Below are 12,412 nucleotides of genomic sequence, written 5' to 3'. Positions count from 1 at the left end.
AACAGACGGTCTGTCAGTTATTGTCAACCTGGTGAGAGTACTAACAACGGGTGTTGTTTTTTGAAGACCTCTAAATAGTACTGGGTTTCGTCAGACAACACCAAGATAAGATTATATGATCTCATCGTTGCGACTCGGTCTGACCTTGAATAATGATAGTTGAAAAGTACAATATTAAAGAGATCAGTCAGCCTTGATCAATGTAAAGTTTTAAAGAGATCAAATTACAAGAGGTTGTCATGAACAAGTCACAATAGACAAGTGTTTTTTTTTCGAAGACCCATAGAAAGTACTGACTTACCTCAGACAATGTCAACAAAAGATTGTATGATCTCATCGTCGCGACATACTGATAGTGGAAAAGTCTAATATTAAAAACATCAATCAGAGTAGATTCTAGCCTGGATGAGATAATAATTTTCCAGAATTTTGAAAAATAACAGGCGTCTTTTGTCACGAATGTGCTCTTTTGTAAACGAGAGTGTACACAATTGACACTTTAGTTAACGAGAGTGGGGACTGTCTTCACTTTTCTCAAATAATCAAAGTCATAGGAACCACAATAAGTGAGATATTTGACATTTGACTTTAACCACCAAGATATCGCATGAGTGCTAAACTCATGGGATTAAACTATACAAAAATCCCCGCTTAACGAAAATTTGAATAAAAGCCAAAACTCAAAGATAACGGCAAACTTTTATAAATAACTGAGGTACGTTGAATCCGAAATTGGATGGAAAATAATTCATCTAAAATTTCGAGTTATCATGTGCTGAAGTTCGAAAATATTGAGTCTTTGGAAAAACATGCTAATGAATTGCACTTACTCAACAACTTACTAGTTAAAGACATTTACACACCTTATGAAATACTTCTAAGGAGTCTAGTAATAACTTACTTTTCAATCTAATATATTGGTACTTATTACAGACCCAGACATCTTCCTACTGTAGTGTTTTTTTGTTTATAGTAATGAAGTGAGTATAAAAATGTAGCCCCTGATTTCTATTCTCTACATAGTTTACTATCTCTTTGTAAGTACTTATTTTATTGCTTATTTGTAAGTGAGTTTAAATCCAATTGATTTTAACGTATTACTGTTCAATGAAAGTTTGTTAGATTTTAAAAAATTAATTAGAAAATACAATGTCCCCGTTTTAAGTTAACTAACTTTTTGTAGGTACTTAATTAACTCCTTATTTGTAATTGAGGGTAAATCCAATTGGTTTTAATTTATTGCTTTTCAATGTAAGTTTGAAAGGTTTAAAAATGGAAAAAGGAATAATAAATAACAAAGATTGAACCTTGGAGTTTCAGTTAATGGATATTTGCCCTGTGATATTCTTGCTCCAACCAAATACATATACTAATACAAAGGATTTAGCTGAAATTAAGAATTTGTTTAAATTGAAATTTCAAAACTGATAATGAATACAGATTGATTAAAAAGTACTTAAAATTTTATAATTTATGAATATTTATTTCTTTATTTTGTAAAGCTTAAATATTAGGAAAAAAATATTTTATAATAGATCATAGAAAATACCCTTAAATATTGAATACTTAAAGTGTTTTTTTTTTGTTTATTTAAACTATTTTATACTTTTTGATTACGAATAATTTCCAAAAATTTTGATTTGATTAAGACTAAAAAAAATTCTTTAATAATTTCATTAAAAATTAACTACAAAATACATAAAAGTTTTGTTATAAAATTAATACAAAAAAATATTTATATAAAAAGTATTTAACTACAGAGAGACAGTTGTCAAAGAGAGAGAGAGAGCAAAATTACACTTTGAAAAAAAGCAACATAACTAAAGATTTTCTTTGATATAACATTAGCTTTTAAGAGTTATGGTTTCTCAAAGTGTAAGCTGCGATATAAGTCAGTTCATATATTCTTAGCTAAGTGTCATAATGTTGATATGTTGTAAAAAGTCCAAAAAAGTTGTTGTTAAATATTTGGTTACATTTAAGATAATGGAGTTTTAAAAAACACTGACGCTTGATTATACTTTGTATGTAAGATGAATAAGTACGTTTAAGATTTAGGGATTAAATATATAAATACTTTCCATTACAATCTTTCTATCATTCTTATTTTCAAGATTAATAACAATTTAATTGTTTTATATAATGTTATAATAATAATAAATATTGTATGTTTGAATATGGTATAAATGTTTGGAGAGTTTTCTTTTTTTTTTTTTGTTTGTTTAAATATCTTGTAGAGTTTTATTGATGAGTACATTTATTGTCCTTGGTTTTCTTTTTACGATCTTCGCTAGAATTTGATCGCCTTGTACCTTGAATCGGCATGTAAGGTGGAGTGGGACTGGAGTTTTGATCTGAAATAATATAAAACAAAGTTAAAGTTAATACAAATATGTACTTTCATAAAAAACACTTATCAATACATATATACCAAAATTTTGTGTTTTCGAACCGGAACTAAGGCGTGAATTCAAAGAGTCATGAGAGTGTATGGAATAGTTTTCAGATCTAAAATGCATAGATTATTAACAACAAATTTTTAAAACTACAAAAAGAAATCTCCACACTTACCTAGTCATAGAGTTTTGTGAATAACCTGTCTGTATTTGTGTCTCAGCTCCAACACTCATTGAGGCCGGTCTAGTACTGGTACTCGGTCCTGGACGGCAACTATCCACTGGCAGTGTATAGATATCATCTTCTCGATTGAGACTAGCATGACGTGCCTGTTGACTGGCAATGTCACGTGTTAAACTGCCATTTGTTAGGCAACCATTTTGTGTGCGTTGTGTATGTTTTAGAACATCTATTGGACTGGAATAGGCTTCTAAATCTAATGGATCTTCTTGTGGTGGTTCTTTTTGATATTGTAGACTGCCACCATCATTGGACAGAGTGTGACTGTGTCGCGATGAGGAAGTTGATGACGAAGTCATATAATCTTGTTGGGGCACTGGCTGTAGGGGGCCATTGTGTGGTTGTACACCATTTGTTAGAGTTTGTGGCTCCTTCTGTTGATTCTTACGTTGACGTGCCTTCTCTTTGGCACGTTTTGCTTTGGCTTTTTCCTATAAAATGGTGAGATTTCGTTTAATTAGTAAAATGTGGTACTTTAAAAGTAAATCTATATGATTTTAAGGTCCCCAGGGTTCTTAGAGTAAATTTGGCAGGTGTATGGTTTCATGTATTTCTGTAATTTTATTATAAAATGAAATTCTTTTAAAAGAGTTTTCATAGAGAAAGTTTCGTAACAATTTCTATTCAATAAAAATATGATTTGAATTCTGTCCAAATTTTATTTAAAATCGAAATTGCGAAGGGTTCTGATATTTCATATATAGTATTTATCGGAAAAAAGATTGAACAATATCAATTACTATGCAAATCAACTTCAAAAAAAATTTTTGAGTGTAGACACACTTTTTGGATATAGGCGGATCGATACATATCATCCGAAATTAGATCACTATATTGGAAGAAGGTTGCATTTTACATCATATCCGAATAAATAGACTTAGTCCACTAGCGGGCATTGCAATAGTCTCTGTTAGGAAACAAACCAACGAACTCCGGACTGACAGAATAAAAGACTATCAACTACAGAATGAATGGATACGATAAAACTATAAAACACTTGGAACCATTCATACATATATGAATACTTAATTACATATTAAAGTCCAAAAAAAAATCGACTAAAAAACGAAGTTCTTATGAATATGCGTGATCTTTCAATGATGAGTATATCGAATCATACAAATATGAGTATGAACATCATGTCACAACAACCGAAACTACATGAAAACAAACCATTAGTCCCGATGTCGTAACACGAGGAAACATTCCGGTCAATGTTTCCAAACGAGCATTAGCTAAAACATAACATAAACTTGGGCGCCTAGTTACAGTGGCCACACCAGGTCTTAAAATTTCCCACGAAGTAAAATCCATCTTGATTAAACAACGAAAGCATATTAAAATAGGAAAGTTAAACCACAAATATAAAATATATTAAGCAAATAAAATAAAACGAATAACATGAAGAGAAACGACTACTAAGCAATTGAGATGAATATGAGTTATTCGTCAAATTCTCATTAATCTACGTAAATTGTGTAAAAATGTTTTCGAAGAGCTGCAGTTAAGTATTGTATATAAGTTGAACATGGCTTTGTTGTATATGCAAAATTTTACACCAAATTAAAACTTACTCTTTCTTGCAACATTTTGGCTAATTCTTTATCTTGGGCCTCGATGGCCAACATACGATCTCTCTCCTCTAAGGACATGCCATCATGGACTTCCAATTCCTGTAAACGACGGGCCAATAACTGAAACAAATTAAAAAAATGATGTATTTAAATATATAAACTAGAACAGAACTAGAATTAGAAGTGAAGTAGTACTAAACTAGCGCTGAACTGAAATTTAACTAACTGAACTAGAACTGAACAAGAACTGAACTAGAACTGAACTAGAACTGAACTAGAACTGAACTAGAACTGAACTAGAACTGAACTAGAACTGAACTAGAACTGAACTAGAACTGAACTAGAACTGAACTAGAACTGAACTAGAACTGAACTAGAACTGAACTAGAACTGAACTAGAACTGAACTAGAACTGAACTAGAACTGAACTAGAACTAGAACTAAACTAGAACTGAACTAGAACTGAACTAGAACTGATCTAGAACTGAACTAGAACTGAACTAGAACTAGAACTGAACTTGCATTGGAATGCAATTCAAAATTATTTCTACACTTACCGCATCTTTCTGTTCCTGTTTCAATTTGGCACTCATCTCTTTAATTTCCTGCATGGGTAAACCGATTTCCTTCAAACTGGCATAATCACAAGGATCAACATATAACTCTATATCGTCAGCATGTTCCTGAATCTGACGTTCTTTGGCAACAACAGAAGCAGCAGCAACACTACTACCACCAGCAGCACCGGCACCATTTAACAAACCATTCATATTGCCCACCATTTCATCGTACTTCTCCGGTGAAAGTTTCTGAAATTTGTGATCATTTTTTAAAAGATTTTCATTAGATGGCGACATAAGACGATTGATTTTAGCACTCTGTTGTTGATGGTGATGTGCTGGTGAGGATGATGTTGATGTAATGTGCTGTGGTAATGAATCTGGTGTATCTAGGGATCTGGTAATATCATAACGTCTTATACTATCGGCTACATCGGAATATTCTATGATTTCCTCAATGTCTGGGTGGCTTGTGGTGGATGACTGTGCATGGGGTGTGGGTGGTGTTAAAGTGGCCGGGTGATTTGGTGGCAATGGTGGTGGTGTGTGCATAAATGCATGAGTTGGTGTTTTGGGCGTGAGAGGTGTAAGTGGTGAATTGGGTGTTAGAGGGGGTGGTAAATTAAAACTTGTATTCATGGTTAGCTGAGAATCAAATACATTGTTGTGGCGTCTGCTAGCCGAGCCTGTCGATGATGATGAAGCAATTGATGCTGATGAAGATGATTCAAATAAGCCAGGTCGATATGGGGATGATGAATGATGGTGTTGTTGTAGCTGTGTTGGTGATAAATTATTATCACCACCACCTACCACTAAATGATTGCTATTATTTGTAGGAGATTTTGGTTGTTGGTGATGTTGAGCATTATTCGTCTGTTGATGGTGGTTGCGTTGTTGAGCTGGGGTAGCCTGTAAAGCTAAACCTACATAGCCATCATTATTGGAAAAATGATGTTGTTGTAAAACAATAGGAAATGGTGGACTATTAGGATTACGATAACCATTGGGTGATATAGGTTGTTGCTGTTGATGGTGATGATGTTGTTGTAGAGTAGAACTTTTGGCTGGTCTAGGTGGTGGTACCTTGTTGGATTTATCCCTGGCGGAGGGCGGTGGTACAGGTGGCAGATTAACATAGATTTCCTATGGAATTTATTGAGATATACTATTATATACTATATCTTTTAATTTTATACCAACAGTTACTCACCTGCATTTGTTGTGCTATTTTTTCACTGTCTTTTAATTCTCTTAGCTTTTGCTCTTGTATATCTCTCTCTAACTTATCAGCTATTTCTTTGGCCACTCTTTTATCATGCTCTTCCCTGTTAATACAAAGTATTTATATATTAAGTTTAAATTAGTAATATTAAATATTTACGAAACTTACTGTTCTCTTAGTTTTCTTCTATATTGCTCCACTTGCTTCTCTGCTGTTTCTTTTTCTTTGATTTGCTCTTGTAAAGCTGTGGGAAAATCTTCACGTACTACCGCATTACGAGTGCGATTGCCTTTATAGAAATCATTAACTGAAAGAGGGATTAAGAAATATTAGTTCCTTAAAAAAAGGTTATTTTTTCGAAAAAACATACTTTCTTGGGACTGTAACTTATAGGCCAAAGCACCATCTTCCCTCACTAGCCATTCTTTGCAAACTGAAATGAAAAAGAAAGTAGAATAATTTAATATTTAGTTCTGAATTAAAAAAAATGATTTTTAATAGTTTATTGAACTGAACTGAACTAGAACTGAACTAGAACTTAATTAGAACTGAACTAGAACTGAACTAGAACTGAACTAGAACTGAACTAAAACTGAACTAGAACTGAACTAGAACTGAACTAGAACTGAACTTGAACTGAACTAGAACTGAACTAGAACTGAACTAGAACTGAACTAGAACTGAACTAGAACTGAACTAGAACTGAACTAGAACTGAACTAGAACTGAACTAGAACTGAACTAGAACTGAACTAGAACTGAACTAGAACTGAACTAGAACTGAACTAAAACTGAACTAGAACTGAAATAGAACTGAACTAGAACTTAACTAGAGCTGAACAAAAGCTGAACTAGAACTGAATTTGTTCTCCTTACATCGAGAAGAGGGGAAGAACTTCTCGATGTAAGGAGGACAAAGAAATCACAAGTAATATGATTCAATTAGGTTACATCTACCAAGTCAGGTATATCTGATTTTAATTAACTATATGAGATTCTTTTTTTTTTCCAAAAAAGTAAGAGCCTGTCGCTCGGGTTATGACTCATCACAATTTTCATCAACATCACCAGTAAAACGATCGATTGACCGACCGATCGTTTCAAATAATTAAATTTTTATTAATGACTTTTTCAAAATGTTTAATGTTAACACACACACACTAATATTTGAACATTTATGTTTATGTACCCAGCAGTTTTTTGAGGAGTTAAGGTATCACTGTTAGACAGTAATTTTCTCTAGCATTTAACTACTTCGTTGCTTCTAATAAATTTAATTAAAATTAATTTGCTTCACTTATTATAAAGCAGTGAAAATGTCAGTCATAACCTATGGTATTTTGTTGCAGATTCCTCGATCTGCAGGGTATTAACTGAGTTGTATGCGTGTCTGATAAACAAATAAATACAAGTGCGTATATTTTTGTACGATTTCAATCAATTGTTTTCTTCTTTTTCTTGTAGATATTAAATTTCTTTAATGTCAATATTTGTCAAAAGCATTTCATATCAATAGTCTGGAATTTCATGGCACTTTCGCTTGAGAGGTGGTCTTCTTAGCAGAACAATGGGAGCAATATTCATTAAAGAACAAATGGAAAAAATAACGATCATGAAAGAAATGATTTTTTTTAACAAAATTACAAAAATACTTCATGTGTGTTAATCAATTTAATGCGACACTTGAGAAGGGGAAAAGAGAAATTGTTTATTGTTTTTATTTTCGATAATTGAGTGCCCTACACTACACAAACATAGATATTTGAAATAATGAAAAACCAATAAAGTGATCGCAACTATTATGACTGGTGATCTCTATTTAAATAATGTTTGTCAAGTTTTTATTGTAATTTGAAAATTATAGCTCTTAGAAATAATTTGCAACTGACGATCACTTTTTACTTTAGGGTGTTAAGGGATGGTTTATGCCGCTTATTTTCTCCTAAATTTCTTAAAATGTTCGTGACTTTGTTAAATTTTCTTTCTTTAGATCGATTCAATATTCTGTTTTCAATATATTTTTATTGTTTAAAAATTGATTTGTTTTTTGTTGTTATATATAAATTAGCATTTCTAATGATTATAAATGATTTGTATCGCGAAGATTCGTGTTAAACAAAATCGAGCATGTAATAATGATCTTGTGGTTTTTCTTCTGAACAAATGCAAACAAGAATACAAAACATAATTTTCCAAATCATTTGCTGGATTTGAAATTCGAAATGATCAAAAGAAAATACAACAAAAAAATTTAGTCCTCTCATGATGATCATAATCATTATGATCACTTCCAATTCATTGAAATGTATCTCACACAACACTTTACAACCCTCATGTTAATGCGGTTTAAGGTATTTTTTTAAATTGATCATGTGTATTTGTTTTATAATTTCTTTTTTTTATAATTTTTTTTTTTTTATAAAAAGTGACTATTTTTTGTAATATTGTTAATTTGAACTTCGTGTGTGTGTGTACATTTTCAAATTATCATTAATTTGTGTCGTTTTTTTTTTCTTGAAAAGCGGCTTAAGGCGGCTTAATGTTAGAATTCTCTAAAGACCTCTTGTAATTTCAGTATATTTGGAGACTAATAGAAGTCTGGTAGAAGTGTCATATCTTAAGAAAAATAAAATTTTATAATTAGTCATTATTCAAATAAAGGTTTTGGTTATTACTCTTACAAACCCCTCAAATATCAGTTTAAGCCTTAAGCCAAAAGATCAAACCTTCATAGCAATCGTACAAAATTCACCGGACAGATTTTTTTATGAAAATAAAATCTCATTCTTAGATATTGCATAAATGTTCTTAATTTCTACTAAAGTTTTCTATAAGTATATATCATTAAAATATTTGAAAAAAAAACAATCCCCTATCAAAGTATTTAAATTAAAACATAAATCTTATACAAAACTATTTCATTTATTTCCTATAACATTTCTAAACAAAGAAATTTATTTTCACCATAAATTTGTTCATTTATTTAATGTTCAATGAACATAAATATTGCTCTTTCCTAACAAAAAAAAAAAAAATAGGAAAATTAAAGAAAATGTCGTAAATAATAAATAATTTAATTACCATAAAAAATGTTTCTATACATATTTGTTTCTTTTTTTTATAGTATTTTTAGTTTTTCCATTTAAATTATTATTAAATGCAGTAATAAAACCAATACCAATGGTGACAATAAGTTCAATGGGGTTATTACAATATAAACATTTTAAATGACCATTTCTTCTTCTCTTTTTGTCTTTCACTCGAAACGTTTGTTTGGGAAAAGTCATTAAATTAAGTTTAATGTTATAATATTAAAATAAAAATGGTGTTTAGGAAATAAAAATAATGAATGAAGAAGAAAAAACGACACTATATTAGGAATAGCACTTAATATGAGTCAGAGTTTTTAAAAGCAAATATTAGAAATGAAAAGAAAATAAAAGAAAATTACATTGCAATGATTAAGGTAATTCAAAAGAGAGTTTTCCAAAAATTATCAGTTCAATTCTGAATCAGTTGCAGTTCAGCTCTATTTCAATTCTAGTTTAGTTTAAGTTCAATTCTAGTTTAGTTCAGTTCTAATTCAGTTCTAGTTCAGTTCTAGTTCAGTTCTAGTTCAGTTCTAGTTCAGTTCTAGTTCAGTTCTAGTTCAGTTCTAGTTCAGTTCTAGTTCAGTTCTAGTTCAGTTCTAGTTCAGTTCTAGTTCAGTTCTAGTTCAGTTCTAGTTCAGTTCTAGTTCAGTTCTAGTTCAGTTCTAGTTCAGTCTAGTTTTGAATACAAGTCAAATAACTGCTACAATAATGTTGACAAATCAATCAATCTTATATGTTCTTTAGTGCAGCCTAAAGTGACACTTGTATCTCTTCAAAATAATCTTACTTGACAAATTAACAAACTATTTTTAATTTCACAAAATGTACAAATACATATATGTACAAATACAGAACAAAATTATTATCACACAAACGCGCTCTTTAAATCTAATGAATTACACACAAAAACAATTTAATCTGTAAATGCGTTTAATGTGTTTTTTGCCAATGAACGTTGATTATAGTATGAAAAAAAACGTAAATTGGAAAAAGAAGCAACAAGAAAAAACTGTAGCAAAAGGAAAAAATGGAGAAAAAGAATTCGGTGCAAGTATCATTCATACGTGTTGCAACATAAAAAAGTGAGTAATAGACAGCTGGTTTGGTATTATGTTCCATGTATAAATTGCCCCGGTTATGTGTAGATGTTGCTGGGCTTTCTAAGGAAATTGGAGTAAAATTTTAATTGGTCCCCACAATGACCCTTAACATGTACTCGCACACCAGCACACTTTTCACTGTAACAATGCTGCTTCTGCTGAAGCAGCCACATTAATGAAAAACAGATACAAATAAATATTATGGCGACATGATGTGTTTTTGTTTGTTCTTGTTGTTGCATGCTGTTATAGCTCTAGTAATATTATTTGTTAAATGATGAATTCATAGGAAATATTTAATTTTAATTTTTAGATCTTGTTTTTGTGTGTGTGCGTGTTTCTTAAAACCCTATAATTTGGCGGTTATGTTGAATGAGTATTATTGTGTGTTGCATGTTCTCGATCTTCTGTATTTAATTTTTATAGTACTTTGATCATTATTTTGACGTATTTGTTAATGTGTGCGTATTGTTGCCGCCACACTGCAACCCCATATAAAAAAAGTATATTTCATGATCAATTTAAGAAGATTTCTATAATTATGTGTTGAACACGTTTTCAAGTTGTTGGTATCGTTTTTGTTGTTGCTGTTATCTTTTTGGTATTTTTTTCTAAAGATGAAAATAATCTGTGATATTGAAGACAAGAATATTAAAAATTGTTCGTTTGTTTATTTATTTATCATTTGGGCTTTTTAATGGCGAGATATTACTACAAGAAGTATCGTAAACAAGAATAGAATCTAAGATAACTTTGGATTATTAAACTAAATTTCAAAAAGATAAAACTGAACTAGAACTGAACTTGCACTGAACTAGAACTGAACTTGAACTGAACTAGAACTGAACTAGAACTGAACTAGAACAGAACTAGAACTGAACTAGAACTGGAACTGAACTAGAACTGAACTAGAACTGAACTAGAACTGAACTAGAACTGAACTAGAACTGAACTAGAACTGAACTAGAACTGAACTAGAACTGAACTAGAACTGAACTAGAACTGAACTAGAACTGAACTAAAACTGAACTAGAACCAAACTGGAAATAACTTGGAATTTTAAAAGCCGCTTACTATATCTTCGTTTAATTTGAGTAGTGATATTAACTCTTTAAATTCTCATGGTCTTAGTTTAAAATAGCGATAAATATTCTACCCACTTTGTTAAACATTTTATTTCTTCATCAGCTCGTTTTATAAACTGTTTCTAAATTAAGTCATGTTTCTTATTCATCCATTTTTTGTTTTTGCCAAAATAAATTAGATTTGTTCACATAAAAACCGGAAATATAGTTTTTTATGAAGAATTTAAAAATCAAAACAAAACTTAAAATTTTTTTTATTAAGAAATTTAAGGTAATTTTTTAAATGCTAACAGATGACTAAATATTTTGAAGTGTGCATGTTTAAATAACATTTTCAATTGTGCTCTAAATTTTTTAGTTTTTAAGTTATTTTCTTTTTTATTTTAGTAAGAACAAGACGACAAAAAAGCGTGCTAATGTCAATAATGGCTTATCTTTATTTAGTACAAATCTTCTACAAAACAAAATAACAACAAATAAAGAAATATATAGAGTGATGTTTTTTAATGTTTTGAAAAACTAAATAAATACAGCTGTTGTGGTTTATTCTTTTTTTTGTTAAATTTCTATATTTATTTATGCTAAATAGCATTGTTTTTCACGCATTTTGTTATACATATACTGGTTAATAGGTTGGAGACATAAATATGAAAAAGGAACTTATTTTAGGTAAAGATGGTACTTTTTGGGGTTCTAAAAGTACTTCAATTTGATTTTATTTTGTTACGAAAGCTTTAGACTGTCATGCTGGAACTAGAACTGAACTAGAACTGAAATAGATCTGAACTAGAACTGGACTAAAACTGAACTAGAACTGAACTAGAAATGAACTAGAGCTGAACTAGAACTGAACTGAACTAGAACTGAACTAGAACTGAACTAGAACTAAACTAGAACTAAACTAGAACTGAACTAGAACTGAACTAGAACTGAACTAGAACTGAACTAGAACTGAACTAGAACTGATCTAGAACTGAACTAGAACTGAACTAGAACTGAACTAGAACTGAACTAGAACTGAACTAGAACTGAACTAGAACTGAACTAGAACTGAACTAGAACTGAACTATAACTGAACTAGAACTGAACTAGAATTGAATTAGATCTGAACTAGAACTGAACTATAACTGTATTAGAACT

The 12,412-nt window shown here is 30.7% G+C and overlaps 1 protein-coding gene across 4 annotated transcripts in view; it reads right to left on the bottom strand.

Moving 5' to 3' along the window:
• Window positions 1-2,163: 2,163 nt before the first annotated feature.
• The window catches only part of LOC111687849 (putative uncharacterized protein DDB_G0291608), a 35,178-nt gene continuing 24,929 nt past the window's right edge, over window positions 2,164-12,412 (bottom strand). The window contains exons 2-10 of one of the 4 annotated variants that reach the window (XM_046949791.1): window positions 6,367-6,429; window positions 6,165-6,303; window positions 5,985-6,099; window positions 5,432-5,917; window positions 4,769-5,020; window positions 4,212-4,331; window positions 2,572-3,068; window positions 2,424-2,508; window positions 2,164-2,354 (exon numbers count right to left, since the gene is read on the bottom strand). In XM_046949791.1, the coding sequence (XP_046805747.1) occupies window positions 2,223-2,354; window positions 2,424-2,508; window positions 2,572-3,068; window positions 4,212-4,331; window positions 4,769-5,020; window positions 5,432-5,917; window positions 5,985-6,099; window positions 6,165-6,303; window positions 6,367-6,429 (1,889 nt within the window). In that variant the 3' untranslated portion in view covers window positions 2,164-2,222. Of the gene's footprint in view, window positions 2,355-2,423; window positions 2,509-2,571; window positions 3,069-4,211; window positions 4,332-4,768; window positions 5,918-5,984; window positions 6,100-6,164; window positions 6,304-6,366; window positions 6,430-12,412 lie in introns of all 4 variants that reach the window. The other 3 variants (XM_046949797.1, XM_046949789.1, XM_046949785.1) reach the window with 3 other exon arrangements.

Source organism: Lucilia cuprina, chromosome 2 (genome assembly GCF_022045245.1).
Source record: "Lucilia cuprina isolate Lc7/37 chromosome 2, ASM2204524v1, whole genome shotgun sequence".
Lineage (NCBI taxonomy): Eukaryota > Metazoa > Arthropoda > Insecta > Diptera > Calliphoridae > Lucilia > Lucilia cuprina.
The sequence above is the reverse complement of the archived record's forward strand: the minus strand, read 5'-3'. Positions and strand labels throughout refer to the sequence as shown.